The sequence below is a fragment of the Pristiophorus japonicus genome, chromosome 13, assembly GCF_044704955.1.
Source record: "Pristiophorus japonicus isolate sPriJap1 chromosome 13, sPriJap1.hap1, whole genome shotgun sequence".
Classification (NCBI taxonomy): Eukaryota; Metazoa; Chordata; class Chondrichthyes; family Pristiophoridae; genus Pristiophorus; species Pristiophorus japonicus.
In genome coordinates this window covers 74,015,240-74,033,584 of record NC_091989.1, presented here as the reverse complement: position 1 = coordinate 74,033,584, position 18,345 = coordinate 74,015,240, and the positions used below count along the sequence as shown (strand labels likewise).

At 50.4% G+C, this 18,345-nt stretch overlaps 1 protein-coding gene across 1 annotated transcript in view; it reads left to right on the top strand.

Moving 5' to 3' along the window:
• plekhg7 (pleckstrin homology domain containing, family G (with RhoGef domain) member 7) overlaps positions 1 to 18,345 on the top strand; it is a 177,627-nt gene that overhangs the window by 139,570 nt on the left and 19,712 nt on the right. Inside the window, 6 exon segments of the mRNA XM_070896773.1 lie at positions 502 to 651; positions 4,822 to 4,917; positions 9,771 to 9,854; positions 11,811 to 11,921; positions 15,714 to 15,738; positions 15,741 to 15,920. Coding sequence (XP_070752874.1) covers positions 502 to 651; positions 4,822 to 4,917; positions 9,771 to 9,854; positions 11,811 to 11,921; positions 15,714 to 15,738; positions 15,741 to 15,920 — 646 coding nt within the window.

Below are 18,345 nucleotides of genomic sequence, written 5' to 3'. Positions count from 1 at the left end.
ATATGTGACTCCAGACCCACAGCAGTGTGGTTGACTCTTACCTGTGCTAGCAAGCCACTCAGCTCTACAAGGGCAATTAGGGATGGGCAATAAATGTCGGCCTTGCCAGCGACGCCCACATACCGTGAATGAATTTTTAAAAATCTCTCTTCATAGGACAATCCCCCCATCCCAGGAATCAGTCTTGTGAACCTTCGTTGCACTCCATCAATGGCAAGTATATCCTTCCTTAGGTAAGGAGACCAAAACTGTACACAGTACTCCAGGTGCGGTCTCACCAGGGCCCGATATAATTACAGTAAAACGTCTTTACTCTTATACTTATATATCCCGATGGGGCTTTTCAAAGTTGAAGAGCTGAAGTTTCTCTCATAACAGGGTTCCTCTGTTGTTCGGGATTAGTTAAATGGTTTCTGCGCCTGCAGAGTTGAAGTGTCTCCCTGGTGCCAGTGTGCTGGCCTTTCGGTATCGGTGTATATAATATTTGTTTTACTTTGTCAGGGTAAAAGCTGGACACATGCAATGAAGATGCAGAACCTTCCCCTGGAGACCAGGATTGAGCAGAAGGACAAGAAGCTACGAGGGGCCATGTGGGAGATCTTCACCAGCGAATGCACCTATTTCGGGGACCAATTACTGGTGATGGAGGAGGTGGGTTTGTCAAACTTGCCCATCGCTTCAATCCTAACTGTTCAAAGTGTTATATAAAAAAATCCCAAAGTACCCTGTAACACATTCAATGTCTCTTTACGCAGTTCCTCGGTGTCGGGGATGACTTGCTTCCACACTAAAATGAGTTCTAAGGTGACCGATGAGACCAATGTGGGACCTACAGTCTGTCACAGGTGGAGCAGACGGTGGTTGGAGGGACGGGTGGCTGGGGTGCTTGGTTTGTCGTATGCTCCTTCCGATGTTTGTTCTTGGTCTCCGCGTGCTCCCGGCGAAGAGACTCGAGGTGCTCAGCGCCTTCCCGGATGCTTCTCCTCCACTTTGGGCAGTCTTGGGCCAGGGATTCCCAGGTGTCAATGGGGATGTTGCTCTTTTTCAAGAAGGATTTGAGGGTTTCCTTGAAGCCTTCAGTGTGCCAGTGCAGCCTTTGGTCACCTGAGGAAGAGAGTGTTCGAAGACCAGGATGTCAAACCCGGCACCAAGCTCATGTGTGATACCCGTCCTACTATATGTTTCAGAAACATGGACTATGTACAGCAGGCACCTCAAAGCACTGGAGAAGTACCACCAACGCTGCCTCTGCAAAATCCTGCAAATTCATCAGCAGGATAGACTCTGGACTCTGGGGAGGTACCAGCGGATTGGAGAGCAGCTAATGTAACGCCTCTGTTTAAAAAAGGGAGCAGGCAAAAGGCAGTTAACTATAGGCCGGTTAGTTTAACATTTGTAGTGGGGAAAATGCTTGAAGCTATCATTAAGGAAGAAATAGCGGGACATCTAGATAGGAATAGTGCAATCAAGCAGACGCAGCATGGATTCATGAAGGGGAAATCATGTTTAACTAACTTACTGGAATTCTTTGAGGATATAATGAGCATGGTGGATAGAGGTGTACCGATGGATGTGGTGTATTTAGATTTCCAAAAGGCATTCGATAAGGTGCCACACAAAAGGTTACTGCAGAAGATAAAGGTACGCGGAGTCAGAGGAAATGTATTAGCATGGATAGAGAATTGGCTGGCGAACAGAAAGCAGAGAGTCGGGATAAATGGGTCCTTTTCCGGTTGGAAATCAGTGGTTAGTGGTGTGCCACAGGGATCAGTACTGGGACCACAACTGTTTACAATATACATAGATGACCTAGAAGAGGGGACAGAGTGTAGTGCAACAAAATTTGCAGATGACACTAAGATTAGTGGGAAAGCGGGTTGTGTAGAGGACTCAGAGAGGCTGCAAGGAGATTTGGATAGGTTAAGCGAATGGGCTAAGGTTTGACAGATGGAATACAATGTCTGAAAGTGTGAGGTCATCCACCTTGGGGATAAAAACAGTAAAAGGGAATATTATTTGAATGGGGAGAAATTACAACATGCTGTGGTGCAGAGGGACCTGGGGATCTTGTGCATGAAACTCTTTTGAGTTTACCTGCAAAAACATAAACATTAAAACCATGCCACCCGACCTGGGTGACACAGCAGACATTTTCAAGGCCCCTTTTTTTTTTTTATTTATTTTTTTTGGGTTTTTTTTGGGGCGCTAAAATCAAATTTTTCCAGTGCCCCCTATAAAAGGGGAGGGGGACACTAAAAGCACCGGCAATGAAAACAAATTAAACTTTAAAACGTAAAGTCAAATTAAAATTTGGTTGCCGGGCGTGATGATGCACTCCAGTCCCTCCGGGTCTTGTGCATGAATCCCAAAAGGTTAGTTTGCAGGTGCAGCAGGTAATCAGGAAGGCAAATGGAATGTTGGCCTTCATTGCGAGAGGGATGGAGTACAAAAGCAGGGAGGTCTTGCTGCAACTGTATAAGGTATTGGTAAGGCCGCACCTGGAGTACTGCGTGCAGTTTTGGTTACCTTACTTAAGGAAGGATATACTAGCTTTGGAAGGGGTACAGACACGATTCACTAGGCTGATTCCAGAAATGAGGGGGTTACCTTATGATGATAGATTGAGTCGACTTGGTCTTTACTCCTTGGAGTTCAGAAGGATGAGGGGCGATCTTATAGAAACATTTAAAATAATGAAAGGGATAGACAAGATAGAGGCAGAGAGGTTGTTTCCACTGGTGGGGGAGACTAGAACTAGGGGGCACAGCCTCAAAATACGGAGGAGCCAATTTAAAACCGAGTTGAGAAGGAATTTCTTCTCCCAGAGGGTTGGGAATCTGTGGAATTCTCTGCCCAAGGAAGCAGTTGAGGCTAGCTCATTGAATGTTTTCAAGTCAAAGATAGATAGATTTTTAAGCAATAAGGGAATTAAGGGTTACGGGGAGAGGGCGGGTAAGTGGAGCTGAGTCCACGACCAGATCAGCCATGATCTTATTGAATGGCGGAGCAGGCTCGAGGGGCTAGATGGCCTACTCCTGTTCCTAATTCTTATGTTCTTATTATAGACGCAACAACGTCAGTGTCCTCGTCCAGGCCAACATCCCCAGCATCGAAGCACTGACCACACTCAATCAGCTCCGCTGGGCAGGCCACATTGTCCGCATGCCTGACACTAGACTCCCAAAACAAGCGCTCGACTCTGAGCTCTGACACGACAAGTGAGCCCCAGGTGGGCAGAGGAAGCACATTCAAAGGGCAGTGAATCTGGCGGACATCAAGAATATTCTGCACAGCTGGAAGTAAAGGGGAGGATCAGAGACGATTGATATTTACAGATTTTAGATACTGAAGCGTGAAGTCTTCTTCTTTTCCTACAGCTTAAGTGTACAAGTAGTTCACGTGGGCAGTTTATATCCCTTTGGCACTGCTCCCAGTCTCCCATTGCCCCTCCCCCAGTATTCCATTGCCCCTCCCCCAGTCTCCCATTGCCCCTCCCCCAGTCTCCCATTGCCCCTCCCCAGTCTCCCATTGCCCCTCCCCCAGTCTTCCATTGCCCCTCCCCCAGTCTCTCATTGTCCCTCCCCCAGTCTCCCATTGCCCCTCCCCCAGTCTCCCATTGCCCCTTCCCCAGTCTCCCATTGCCCCTCCCCCAGTCTCCCATTGTCCCTCCCCCACTTTCCCATTGTCCCTCCCCCACTTTCCCATTGCCCCGCCCCCGGTCTCTCATTGCCCCTCCCCTAGTTTCCCGTTGCCCCTCCTCCAGTCGCCCATTGCCCCTCCCCCAGTTTCCCATTACCCCTCCCCCAGTTTCCCATTACCCCTCCCCCAGTTTCCCATTGCCCCTCCCCCAGTTTGCCATTGCCCCTCCCCCAGTCTCACATTGCTCCTCCCCCAGTCTCCCATTGCCCCTCACCCAGTCTCCCATTGCCCCTCCCCCAGTATCCCCCTGCCCCTCCCCTAATCTCCCATTGCCCCTCCCCCAATCTCCCATTGCCCCTCCCCCAGTCTCCCATTGCCCCTCCCCAGTCTCCCATTGCCTCTCCCCAGTTTCCCATTGCCCCTCCCCTACTTTCCCATTGTCCCTCCCCCGGTCTCCCATTGCCCCTCCCCAGTTTCCCATTGCCCCTCCCCTACTTTCCTATTGTCCCTCCCCCAGTCTCCCATTGCCCCTCCCCCAGTCTCCCATTGCCCCTCCCCAGTTTCCCATTGCCCCTTCCCTACTTTCCCATTGTCCCTCCCCCGGTCTCCCATTGCCCATCCCCAGTATCCCAGTGCCTCTCTCCTTTGGCCTGGCTCTTGTTGACCTTGAAAACAACCATTTCTGTCTTCATGTTCAGATATCGGGGCCAATCTTAACGAGCAAAAATTGCCGTAAAAGGGGCGGCCACAGCTTCAAACTGGGGTCGGTAGATTCACTGCCTCGTTATCGCTGACGCTGAGGCCTCCGCCATTTTTAAAGGGGCTTTCTCAGGGGCGGCTGGATCGATGGCCTGTTTCAGGTGGTAGGCCTTTTTACTATGAAAATTGGGGTCTTATGAAGTAGTTCGGGCCTCAGTGGCGATTTTACGGGACCCGTGGCTGGAGCGTGTGCTGTGTATAGTCCACCCATGGGTCCTGTCGTTGAGCGGCCTAACCAGCTCCAGTTATATATTTGTGGTGCTAGGAGGAGCAAGGGTGTTTCAAGAATGGGACCTTCCAGGTTCAGCAGTGCAGCACACACCCCACTGAAAGTTATAAAGGGAGCCCCATTTTATTAGTTGTGAATGCAGACTTTGATCTCCTGACTTTTAGAAGTTTCTCCAACGTCTTTCTCTTTTATAGGTCTTCCTGAACACATTGAAACATCTGCAGAGCAATGGATGGCTTCTGGACATTGATTCTTGGAGACTCTTTGCAAACCTCAATGAACTGTCCAAGGTAACCAGAGCATCAGTAATGGGAATAGGGAGGAAGAAGAATAGTGTTACACTAGTGTTGCACCAGCAAGGTTTGTGGTTTAATAGAATCATAGAATAGCACAGCACAAGAGGAGGCCATTCGGCCCTTCGAGTCTGTGCTGGCTCTTTCGAAGAGCCATCCCGTCAGTCCCACTCTCCCGTTCTTGCCCCATATCCCTGCAATTGTTTCTCCTTCAAGTATTTATCCAATTCCCCTTTGAAGGCTACTATTGAATCTGTATCCACTGCCCTATCAGGCAGTGCATTCCAAATCCTAACCACTCGCCGCGTTAAAAAGTTTTTCCTCTGGTTTCTGTTATAAAGTAAGTTCACGTTATGTAGACAGAATGGACGTAACCTTCAGCTTCGGTAGGAGCCTAAAACAGAGCACACGACTTTCCTTTTCATGGGAGAGGAAAATTGGGCGAGGTGTATAACCATAGAATCATAGAATTTTACAGTACAGGAGGAGGTCATTCAGCCCATCATGCCTTTGACGGCTCTTTGAAAGAGCTACCCAATTAGTCCTAAACCCCTGCTCTTCCCCCATAGCCTTGCAGACTTTTCCTTTTCATGTATATATGTTAGCTCTGTGTCCTAAAAACATAGAAACATAGAAAATAGGTGCAGGAGTAGGCCATTCGGCCCTTTGAGCCAGCACCACCATTCAATATGATCATGGCTGATCATGCAACTTCAGTACCCCATTTCTGCTTTCTCTCCATACCCCTTGATCTCTTTAGCCATAAGGGCCACATCTAACTCCCTTTTGAATATATCTAACAAACTGGCCTCAACAACTTTCTGTGGTAGAGAATTCCACAGGTTCACAACTCTCTGAGTGAAGAAGTTTCTCCTCATCTCGTTCCTAAATGGCTTACCCCTTATCCTTAGACTGTGACCCTTGGTTCTGGACTCCCCAACATCGGTTTGCAGATGACACTGAACTGGGTTGTGGTGTGAGCTGTGAGGAGGACACTAAAAGGCTGCAGGGTTACTTGGACAGGTTAGGTGAGTGGGCAAACGCCGGGAACATTTGGGAACATTCTTCCTGCATCTAACCTGTCCAGTCTCGTCAGAATTTTCTATGTTTCTATTAGATCCCCTCTCATTCTTCTAAATTCCAGTGAATATAAGCCTAGTCGATCCAGTCTTCCTTCATATGTCAATCCTGCCACCCCGGGAATCAGTCTGGTGAACCTTCGCTGCACTCCCTCAATAGCAAGGATGTCCTTCCTCAGATTAGGAGACCAAAACTGTACAAATATTCAAGGTGAGGCCTCACCAAGGCCCTGTACAACTGCAGTAAGACCTCCCTACTGCTATACTCAAATCCCCTAGCTATGAAGGCCAGCATGCCATTTGCCTTCTTCACCACCTGCTGTACCTGCATGCCAACTTTCAATGACTGATGTACCATGACACCCAGGTCTCGTTGCACCTCCCCCTTTTCCTAATCTGCTGCCATGCAGATAATATTCTGCCTTCGTGTTTTTGCCCCCAAACTGGATAACCTCACATTTATCCACATTATACTGCATCTGCCATGCGTTTGCCCACTCACCCAACCTGTCCAAGTCACCCTGCAGCCTCTTTGCGTCCTCCTCACAGCTCACACTGCCTCTGGTTACCATGAATCCTGTCAGTAGAAACAATTTCTCCTTATGATTTTGAATGCCTCCATTAAATCTCCCCTTAACCTTCTTTGCTCTAAGGAGAACAACCCCAGCTTCTCCAGTCTCTCCACATAACTGGAGTCTCTCATCCCTGGTATAACTCTGTACAACCTCCTCTGCTGCCTCTCCAAGGCCATAACATCCTTCTACCGATTTTGAAAGTTCTGCCCACTATCAAAAATATTGATAAAATTCAACAAAGAATGTTACGCAGTGTTATTCGAGGGGTTAGTAAGTGTGGTAAATGTTTGCACGTATATTGTGCATTTACTGGCGTGCCATAAGAAACTAAAGTGCAAAAAGGATATTCAACCCCTCGAGCCTGCTCCACCATTCAATTCTATCATGGCTGATCTATAGCTCAACTCCATTGACCCACTATTGTTCCCTGTCCCTTGATACTCTTCCCCCCCCCCCCACCCCCGAAATATCTGTCCCTCTCAGCCTTGAAAATCCCATTTGACCCCAGCATCCACAGCCTTTTGTCTGTAGTGATGCGATTATTTGACCCCAGCAGGTTCAGGAAATGCCCGCACTCCCTGGGCTGCCCAGTTTTGGTCGTTTGTTCCCCCAACCTCCAGTTTGGAGGGTTTTCATTGATTTGCAACCAGCCAAAAGATAGTCGCATTCAAAATGGCTGCTGCTAAAGAATATCATAGTGGAGGGTAATGAGCATCTACTGTTGTAAAACTCGTACAAGGTGTTTACAAAGATATATGTTTGTGAGCAAGTATCAACATATAAATAGAGGACGAGTTATCACAGTAGGAAGGAATTGGAAAGACTCCAGGCCGAACAACATCGAGAGATGTCCGTCTGTCAGTCCTTGAATTATTACTGAATCATAAGAACATAAGGAATAAGAGCAGGAGTAGGCCATTCGGCCCCTCGAGCATGCTCCTCCATTCAATGAGATCATGGCTGATCTTCGACCTCAACTCCATTTTCCAGCCCTATCCCCATATCCCTTAATTCCATAGATTCAGAATTGTAAAACCTCTTGTTTACATTACAATAAACATTATGAAGCCAACCAGCAATTTAATGCGGGTGCTGGAAATCAGAAACAAAAACCGAAGATGCTGGAATCGCTCAGCGGGTCAGGCAGCATCTGTGTAAAGAGAAAGGAAGGGTTAATCTCCCAGGTCGACGACCTAGCGCAAGAAAAATGTGAAACCCACTTAAATTATTGAGTAAAAAGTAATATTTCTCAGTTTCAGCTTGTGCTACAGAACTACAACCCCTTAATTCAGCCCTGCCTTTATCGAAGTTTATTGCAGTCCCTAAGATGTGGCCTAGCAACCCACTCAGATGTAACAAACCGTGACCGGGGGGTTCAAAGAGAAGTCCCACCACCATCTTCGCAGGGCAACTAGGGATGGGCAATAAATGCCAGCCTTGCCAGCGACGCCCACATATCCAGAATTAATTTATTTTTAAGCCTTAAGGTGCTTTGAAAAAATCTTCCACTTTCTTTACTGATGCTGAGCAGAATCTCTTGGGTAAAACTCTGCTACTCATCATCATCATAGGCAGTCCCTCGGAATCGAGGAAGACTCGCTTCCACTCTAAAAGTGAGTTTTCAGGTGACTGAGCAGTCCAATATGAGAACCACAGTCTCTGTCACAGGTGGGACAGACAGTGGTTGAGGGAAAGGGTGGGTGGGGAGTCTGGTTTGGCGCACGCTCCTTCCGCTGCCTGCGCTTGGTTTCTGCGCGCTGTCGGTGACGAGACTCGAGGTGCTCAGCGCCCTCCCGGATGCACTTCCTCCACTTAGGGCGATCTTTGGCCAGGGACTCCCAGGTGTCAGTGGCAATGTCGCACTTTATCAGGGAGGCTTTGAGGGTGTCCCTGTAACGTTTCCTCTGCCCACCTTGGGCTCGCTTGCCGTGTGGGAGTTCCACATTACACTTTGAGGAATACGCATCAATATCTCCTTAGGGAACATTAGGGACTGACTGTATCGACTTAATCGTGGAATAAAGGGGACGGTGTACGTTGTGTGGCACGAGATACTCTGGTGTAAAACTGACACAAAACTTACTCTGGGTTTGGTTTACACTGAAATATTGACAAAATTAAAGAAACAATCCTGATATCCTGTAATGTTGCTGTAAGTGCCATAATGTCTGCATATATTACACTGGATATCTCATACAATGAATTAATGTGCTTGCCCAAACCTTGTCAGCAACGCATTTCTTACTTGAGCTTGTTCTTTCTTCTCTTTCCTTTGCCCCATTATTGATGGGCCGTGCCTTGGGAATATAGGCACAGAAGGAGGCCATTAAACCCCTCGAGCCTGTTCCACCATTCAATGAGATCATGGCTGACCTGTGACCTAACTCCATATATTTGTCTTCACCCGCCTGGGTCCCACTCACTAGAATTCCCAACCTAAGCCCCTCCACCTCTCCTCTTTTGAGACCCACCTTAAAATCCACCTCTTTGACCAAGCATTAGCCACTCCTCTTAATCTCTCATTTGGCCCAATCCTCTGAACCACCTTAGGACTTAAAAAAAAAATTACTTTGGAGATATGGGCGTCGCTGACAAGGCCGGCATTTATTGCCCATTCCTAGTTGTCCTGCGAAGATGGTGGTGAGCCGCCACCTTGAACCGCTGGTCGCGGTTTGTTACATCTGAGTAGATTGCTAGGCTACATTACAGGGCAGTTAGGAGTCAACCACATTGGTGTGGGACTGGAGTCACATGTAGGCCAGACTGGGTGAGGACGGCAGGTTTCCTTCCCTGAAGGCCATTAATAGAAAGAAAGTCTTGCATTTATATAGCGCCTTTCACGACCACCGGACGTCTCAAAGCGCTTTACAGCCAATGAAGTACTTTTGAAGTGTAGTCACTGTTGTAATGAAGTGACTACATTAGTGAACAAGTTGGGATTTTCTCTGTATTAAAATGGTTATATAAATGCAAGTTGTTGTTGAGTTGTGAGTACAGTACACTGGGAGCATCCGGAACCTTCTCTCATTGAAACCGAATGTAAATAATACAGAGGTTGCTGAATGGTGCTCATGATTCACACTCCAAGAATAGTTTGAGTGGGATTTAGATTTTGAGGTGCGTTGTGAGCATCTACAGTACAACGTGTTAAGTGTCTTACACTTCAATAATCCTGTGCCTTGTTTGATCATATTAGGTGAGTTTGGAATTCTTGACCAGTCTGCTGGACGCACTTCAGAGTTCTTGGAAGCTCTCCTCTCTCATTGCCGTGCTGTCAAAGGTACTTGCTACTAAATATTTTCTATATCGGACTTTTAGCATCTGAAATTCCCTCACCCCGGTTGGGGGCGGTACCCTCTCCGGGGCCGGAGATTCAGTGCCCGGCAGAGAAGTCCCGCCCCAGAAGTGAAATTCGGGTTACCGGCCCTCACAGGAAGTGGAGTGCAATGTCGCGCGCTCCATTTCCTCTCGGGCAGGATCAGGGGCGCTACCAGAGCGCTACACGGCCTCTCCGCGTAGCGCTGACGCGGTTCAGTGCCTCTCCCCTTCCGTTAAAGGGGCGGGACGCTGCGAGCTCTGCAGGCCCTTCGAAGGCCTCCAGTAGGCCACCGGGGCTGGGGGTGACGTGGCCACAGTCCAGCACCGATACGGAGTGCCGGGCTGTACAGTCGTGGTCTGGACCCTGCGAGACCATCGCACAACAGCCCGATGCATTGGCGCCTCCACTAACTCCCATGCAATTTCGCAGGAGCCGGTAGCCGGTAGCGCCCCCCCACTCCCCTCCCCCCGCCCCCGGGCGGCACTGACAGGAGGCGCACAACTGGGGCATTTCAGCCCCTAAATGTCAAGTGATATATAAATACCAGAAAGTAACAGCTATGAACTCAGAAGAACAAATCTTGAGCAATTGTTGTGTTACAGCCTTTAGCTCCCTCTTACCCAGTGTTCCCTGTGCTATATAACACCGAGCTTCACGCACTTGGTCTTGTAACTGTTAACAAACAGTTCCCAGGTCCTGGCAACATGAAAGGTCACTGCACGACAATCAGCAGCAGGAGACCGGCTGGTTTTCCTTGGGCTGCAGAGGCCAATTCTAGAACTGTTAAGGCCACTTGGCTGAGAGAAACTAACTTGGAGCAGGTCGGGAATCAAACCTGGGTGTTCAGCTTACAGCGCAGCAACACATCACACACAGCTACATAGAGGGGGTAGATTGGCTTTGGCCCACCGTGTAAAACGGGCGATAGCAAATCTGCAGTACGCTTTACATCTCTCCCCATTTTCATTTGCACTGACCTCGACGGAGGTCCGATTTACACCATCGGCCAAAGTCACAATGCCTCCCATTGTATTTACTGATGGAGCCTTCAGGGGAGCTGAATTGTTCAATATCTTGTGTAGAGAAAAAAGATCTTGCATTTATATAGTGCCTTTCGTAGCCTCACGATATTCCAAAGCATTTCTAGCCAATTAAGTACTTTTGAATAAAGTGTCATCACTGCTGTAACATAGGAAACGTGGTAGCTCATTTGCGCACAGCAAGCTCCCATCAACAGCAATAAGATAATGAGCAGATAATCCGATTTCCTGATATTGGTTGAGGGATAAATATTGGCCAGGTCACCAGGGAGAACTCCCCTGCTCTTCTTTGAATCGTGTCGTGCGATATAACTGTGAGGGTTCTACACAATGTATTCACACTTTATTGTTGCAATCATTGAAAACATAGGAGCCTATTAGCAGAAGAGGAGGCCTGTCCGCCCATCATGTCTGTGCTGGCTGTTTTCAAGAGTAATACCAGATTCACTGATCACTGTGTAAACAGTCAGTCTCATTCTGAGAGTTCATAAGGATGGTTGGGTTAGGAACTGGAAAAATAAACACTGGTGCAATATTATAACATACAATCTTACACTGGAACAGACATAAGCGCACAAGTCGTTTTGTTGTTTAATTCATCCTTGTATTCAAATCCCTCCATAGCCTCGCCCCTCCCTATCTCCCTAACCTCCTCCAGCCCTACAACCCTCCTGTGCTACACCTGACTGGGGAATACTGATACTGAGACAGGTACAAGAATGGAGACATAGTCCGTTCCCCTTCAGTGACATCTCAGAACCTGGTGCAGAGAACCAGTAGTAATGATCACCGTTTGATCACCACATTCATATTTTTGGATTTGACTTATTGCAATGGAAATCATTATTTTTTCTAATGCAGAAAGGTATCCCATCAGTTTCAGGACAGTGTGTGTTGCAGTCACCAGAAGTATTGCCTGAATTATTCCTCGGCTAACCTCTACCTCTATAAGCTGAAGACGAGGGAAGACTTTGCAATCTTTCTGAAGGTATGGCACCGATTCAGATTCTCTGATACTGCCCACTGTGTACAAGCATTAGCGGCACACTCTCACACAGGGTATGGTAAGGCAACAGCTCTGGTACAAGTGCAGCGTCCAAAATCCGGAGTTCCGGAATCCGGACTCCAGACCGATTGGTGGCAGGGTCGTCTGGAATTGATCAAATGTTCCGGAATCCGGACCCGCCGACCCTGCTGACCTCTGGCCTCGCCTCGCCGCCGCTGCCCTTACCTCAGGGCCTCCTCACTGGCCCACCCCAACACCTCCTCTGCGGCGGGGCCCACCCCAACACCTCCTCTGCGGCGGGGCCCACCCCAACACCTCCTCAGCGGCGGGGCCCACCCCAACACCTCCTCAGCGGCGGGGCCCACCCAAACAGCTCCTCTGCGGCGGGGCCCACCCCAACACCTCCTCAGCGGCGGGGCCCACCCCAACACCTCCTCAGCGGCGGGGCCCACCCAAACAGCTCCTCTGCGGCGGGGCCCACCCCAACACCTCCTCAGCGGCGGGGCCCACCCCAACACCTCCTCAGCGGCGGGGCCCACCCAAACAGCTCCTCTGCGGCGGGGCCCACCCCAACACCTCCTCTGCGGCGGGGCCCACCCCAACACCTCCTCAGCGGCGGGGCCCACCCCAACACCTCCTCAGCGGCGGGGCCCACCCCAACACCTCCTCAGCGGCGGGGCCCACCCCAACACCTCCTCAGCGGCGGGGCCCACCCCAACACCTCCTCTGCGGCGGGGCCCACCCCAACACCTCCTCTGCGGCGGGGCCCACCCCAACACCTCCTCTGCGGCGGGGCCCACCCCAACACCTCCTCTGCGGCGGGGCCCACCCAAACACCTCCTCTGCGGCGGGGCCCACCCAAACACCTCCTCTGCGGCGGGGCCCACCCCAACACCTCCTCAGCGGCGGGGCCCGCCCAAACACCTCCTCTGCGGCGGGGCCCACCCCAACACCTCCTCTGCGGCGGGGCCCACCCCAACACCTCCTCTGCGGCGGGGCCCACCCCAACACCTCCTCTGCGGCGGGGCCCACCCAAACAGCTCCTCTGCGGCGGGGCCCACCCCAACAGCTCCTCTGCGGCGGGGCCCACCCCAACACCTCCTCACCGGCGGGGCCCACCCCAACAGCTCCTCTGCGGTGAACCCTCCCCCCCCCCCCCTTTTCTGACGTTCCAAAATCCGGAAATACCCGAACCTGGGCTCGGATGTTTCCGGATTCGTGACGTCAGAAAGACGATCCAAAGTCCGGATGAACGCGGAATCTGGAACAGCCTCGGTCCCAAGGATTCCAGATTCCGGACGCTGTACTGGACAGGCAGCCCAAGGGTCACCACCATGAGTTGTGAATCCAATTTTGTGGGTCGGCACCAAGGGTAACAGAACCAAGGGGAGAAATTCACATGGTTTGTGACTCCCCTTAGTGTCCCTGGGGGGGGGGGCGGGGTCGGGGCGCTAACAGGGTGCAGACCATTTATCATCCGGGGGTGTGGTGGGGAAAACCAGCTCCCACGCAATTACACCCCGCTCCTGCCTTTGGCGCCCCGAGCCGCTACGTCACCGTTTTCGCCCCGCGGTGGAAATTGTCCAGCGCCCTGTGGGGCCGTTGCAGGCGATGTCAGCGCCAGCCTCGCGGGTCGCGAACCGGGCCCCACTCCGCTCGCCGGGCGAAACTTAAAAGAGGAGGTGCCGCCATTTTGATTTTTCGGCCAACCTACTGGTCCTGCCATCAGTCCCGTTTTCGGCGGGGTCCGTGCCGCGATGGTGCAGCTCGGCACTCCGCTTCTGTGCCGGGCTGTGGCCACGGCACTCCTCATCCCTGGTGGCCCAGCGGAGGCCCCCCTCGCCCCACTGCAGAGCTCGCAGCGCGCCCTCCCCTTTAATGGAGGGGGAGGGCCCAGTGCTCGCGGAGAAGCTGCGCACAGCGCTGCGACATCCCCACGGTTAGCGCCCCAGACACGCCCCCGAGAGGAAGTGGACGCCCGACATTGCACTCCCCTTCCTCGCTGGGGGTGGTAACGCAGGGCGGGACTTTGGGTGCAGGAGGTCCTGGATCACCAAGGTTACCGCCATCCAAAATGGGGCGATATGCAATTTCGCCCCCTCAATCTTTTACATTTTGCAGATTGTGGTCAAAGCCCAACTCGTTCACTGATGTCCTTCAGGGACGGGAGCCTGCTGTCCTTACCCGGTCCGTGCCCGCACGTGACTCCAGTCCCACACCGGCTGATTCTACATTTCCACTCAAGTGACAAGTCATTCAATTGTAACAAGAATCACCGGGGTAGAACTTCGCTGTGGGCAGTGGCGCTAAACTAACGGTGCCACATTTGCCGCCTGTTATACGCCCCGCTTAATATTCAGTCCTATTGAAGTCAACGGGGCTGAGCATCGACCGTGGAGTTTAGCCTATTGGCTCTCACCCGTGTTGCATTGCTGCGCGAGACGGATTTATACCCCACTGTATTCAGGGCAATAAATTCAGCCTTGCTAACATCCTGGGCATGATTTTTTTTTGAAGTCGATTAACAAAACCTCCCAGTATAAAAGCTTGTGGAATCATCAAAATATGAAATCTGTGGGCATGTATGCAAATACTACATTGTACCATCTGTAACAACAACAACAAATTGTATTTATTTAGCGCCTTTAAGGTAGTGAAACGTGCCAATGCACCTTTCAGGAGTATTAGGAGATTAAAAAATTGATACTGAGCTGCATAAGGAGAAATCAGGGCCAGTGACCAAAAGCTTGGTCAAAGAGGTAGGTTTTAAGGAGCATCTTGAAGGATGAAAGAGAGGTAGAGAGGCAGAGAGGTTTAGGCAGGGAGTTCCAGAGCTTGGGGCCCAGGCAACAGAAGGCACGGCCACCAATGGTTGAGGGATTATAATCAGAGATGCTCAGGAGGGCAGAATTAGAGGAGCGCAGATATCTCGGGGGTTGTGGTGCTGGAGGAGATTACAGAGCTAGGGAGGGGCGAGTCCATGGAGGGATTTGAAAACAAGGATGAGAGTTTTGAAATCGAGGCATTGCTTAACCGGAAGCCAATGTAGGTCAGCGAGCACAGGGGGTGATGGGTGAATGGGACTTGGTTAGGACACGAGCAGCTGAGTTTTGGATCACCTCTAGTTTACGTAGGGTAGAATGTGGGAGGCCAGCCAGGAGTGCGTTGGAATAGTCAAGTCTAGAGGTAACAAAGGCATGGATGAGGGCTTCAGCAGCGGATAAGCTGAGGCAAAGGGTGGAGACGAGCGATCTTACAGAGGTGGAAATAGGCCGGTCTTAGTTATGCTGTGGATATGTGGTTGAAAGCTCATTTCAGGGTCAAATATGACATCAAGGTTGTGAACAGTCTGGTTCAGCCTCAGACAGAAGGTGGGGAGAGGGATGGAGTCAGTGGTTAGGGAACGCAGTTTGTAGCGGGGACAGAAAACAATGGCTTCAGTTTTTCCAATATTCAATTGGAGAAAATTTCAGCTCATCCAGAACTGGATGACGGACAAGTAGTCTGACAATTTAGAGACCGTGGAGGGGTCGAGAGAAGTGGTGGTGAGGTGGAGCTGGGTGTCATCAGCGTACATGTGGAAACTGACACTGTGTTTTCGGATGATGTCGCCAAGGTTGTGAATGTTACAAAAATTAGTGTCAGAAACTAGACCCAAGGGCTGGAGATACAAGTGATGAAGATTTTTCTTCTACATGTAACAAGGTCTGTCCCACATAACCCATTGTTTGCTGTTGTACATGCCTTGCTTTTCATACCATGCTGCTCCTCCAGAAACCTCCCTGTGTTTTATTTGCATGGGACAGTGGTGTGAACAGAATGAACAGTGCAAGCGGCTGCACCTGTCCGACCTCCTGGTCTCCCCCCTGCAGAGGTTCATGAGGTACCCCTTACTCCTGAGGAACATTTGGAAGAGAATCACCGAGGCAGCAGAGAAACAGAGGGTTGAAGTGATCATCAAACAGGTGGACAATTCTATTTGTGAGTGCATTTTCCTAACTGCAGGGGGTTTCGTTTTGAATTGCGATGACTGTCTTTTTCTAACTGAGTGGAGCCAGACTCGTTCAGTACTTGCCAGTTTTACCACAAAGGGAGATCCATAATCTTCTTGGTTCTTTAAAAGCTTCGGTACCGAACATTGTAATAGAGGGGCGACATCAGTTAACTGAAATGTGACGAGCCATTTCACCATGTCCAGAACAGCAGAACCCAGAGGACACGATTGAGCTTGAAGGGCGGTAAATTGAAAACCTATGTGCGGAAACAATATTTCAGTGATCGAGTGGTCAATCTATGGAACAGATGCCAGAGGGAGATGGTGGAAACAGTTTGTACTGATTAATTCCAATACAAATGAGATAGATTTCTTTCAGAAAATAACATTTGGGATACAGTATATGAGTAATTTGAGACATGATGTGGTGAGTGTAGCGAGCTCGGGAGGAATGGTTGACTGTGGACCTGTGGTTCCCAAAGCTCTCCCCCCACTGGGGGTTTTCCTCACCTCGTGTCTGGGTCTGTTGTAGACACATTGATAGAGATTGGTTGCTGTGATTGGTCAACAACTCCATTATCGTATCATGTGCCGACCAGGATGGTAGAAGGCGAACTAGATGGACCTCGCTCTCTTCTTGCCTCGCAGTTCCTATGTTCTTATGATGTTGAACTAACTGCGATTGGCAGGAAAGAAGTGGGGATGCAGTTAAAATTGAGCAGCTCCATTTCCCACCAATTTCCCATTTTAAAACTGCAGGGTTTTTTGGGGCGGGGGGTGAATGAGGCTCCTGTTAATAAATATAACTCAGGGTGCCAGGATGTACACGGGACCCGGAGGGTGTTTTAACGAGCGACCGGCCAGTGTTGCCAACTCTGGCCGGGTGTAATCCTGGAGATTGTATCACATGATCTCCTCCCTCCAACAGCCCCGCCCCCACCCTCCCGTCATTGGTCATCTAACACGTCCATCCTTACAGGGCCCCGCCTCCCCACACCCATTGGTTGGCGAGCAGACTTGCCCGATTGGATGATTCTTGACTGTCAGTCAAACAGCCTTTTCTTTCTCGACTCCAACATTTTTGCAACAAATAAACAAAAGTGTTGAAAGAAAATTATTTTTTGTTTTATTGCCCCGGTGATTTTTCTCCCGGGTTGTTGCTCACAGCCATGTCCCGGAGATTAATCTTCAATTCCTGAAGACTCCAGGACAATCCTGGAGGGTTGGCAACCCATGTCCCTCCCACCAGGTACAACTTTCGGGAAGCTGGCTAAGGGAAGGGAAAACAGAAATTCCTTAGCGGGGTGCCAGGAGGAGCAGGGGTGCTGCTGCGGACCCCACAAGGAAATTCCGGACCTCTGCTGCCACAAGAGTCTCACAAGACACCTCAAGCCCCCCTGCAGTGGAGTATTTAAAATAAACACAACACCAGGTCTGGGTTCGAAGATTCAAGCAGTCTTTATTTTGCACCGGTGGTTGTCTGAAGCCATGCCTCTCCGATGCTACAAAGTTCCAAGCAACCTTTCATAAACAGAATGATGCATGTCAGCCTCATGCATGGCCTCCCTCAGCCGTTTCATTGGCCCAAAGCCCGTGTGCACAATTACTGATTGACGAATTCCCTTTCACGTCACACAATCATTGGCCTATGTCTCAAAACAGATGGAGTTTCTCCAATGTGTTACCTCTGACCCCTTGCTCTGTTTAACTGCCTCTCTGGGCCTGCTGTGGTTCAACAGCTTGGCTATTTGTAATTACCCTCAGGTTACACTGCTTGCAACAGTTAATCATTCTGATATGTTATATTTAGCGTTATCTCTTCTGCCCGTTAAGCAACTTAGAATGCTGACCACTGCAAAAGCCTATTTATCTCATTTTAGTCCCGAGACCCATTCTTAACCCTTTAAGCAGAGCTTGAAAGCCCCACTTCACCCCCCACCGGCCCCCCTGGCTCAATGGTGCTGCTGTAATCCTTCTTCAGGCCGCCCAATCTTCACCCCTACCCCCGCTGGCCAGCTCCCCTGTGAGGACAGACGCACCAGCATTAGCATCCTCAACCAGGCCAACATCCCCAGCATTGAAGTACTGACCACACTTGATCAGCTCCGCTGGGCGGGCCACATAGTTCGCATGCCAGACACGAGACTACCAAAGCAAGCACTCTATTCAGAACTCCTTCACGGCAAATGAGGCCCAGGTGGGCAGAGGAAACGTTACAGGAACACCCTCAAAGCCTCCCTGATAAAGTGCAACATCCCCACCATCACCTGGGAGTCCCTGGCCAAAGACCGCTCTAAGTGGAGGAAGTGCTTCCAGGAGGGCGCTGAGCACCTCGAGTCTCATCGCCGAGAGCATGCAGAAATCAAGCGCAGGCAGCGGAAAGAGCATGCGGCAAACCAGTCCCACCCTCCC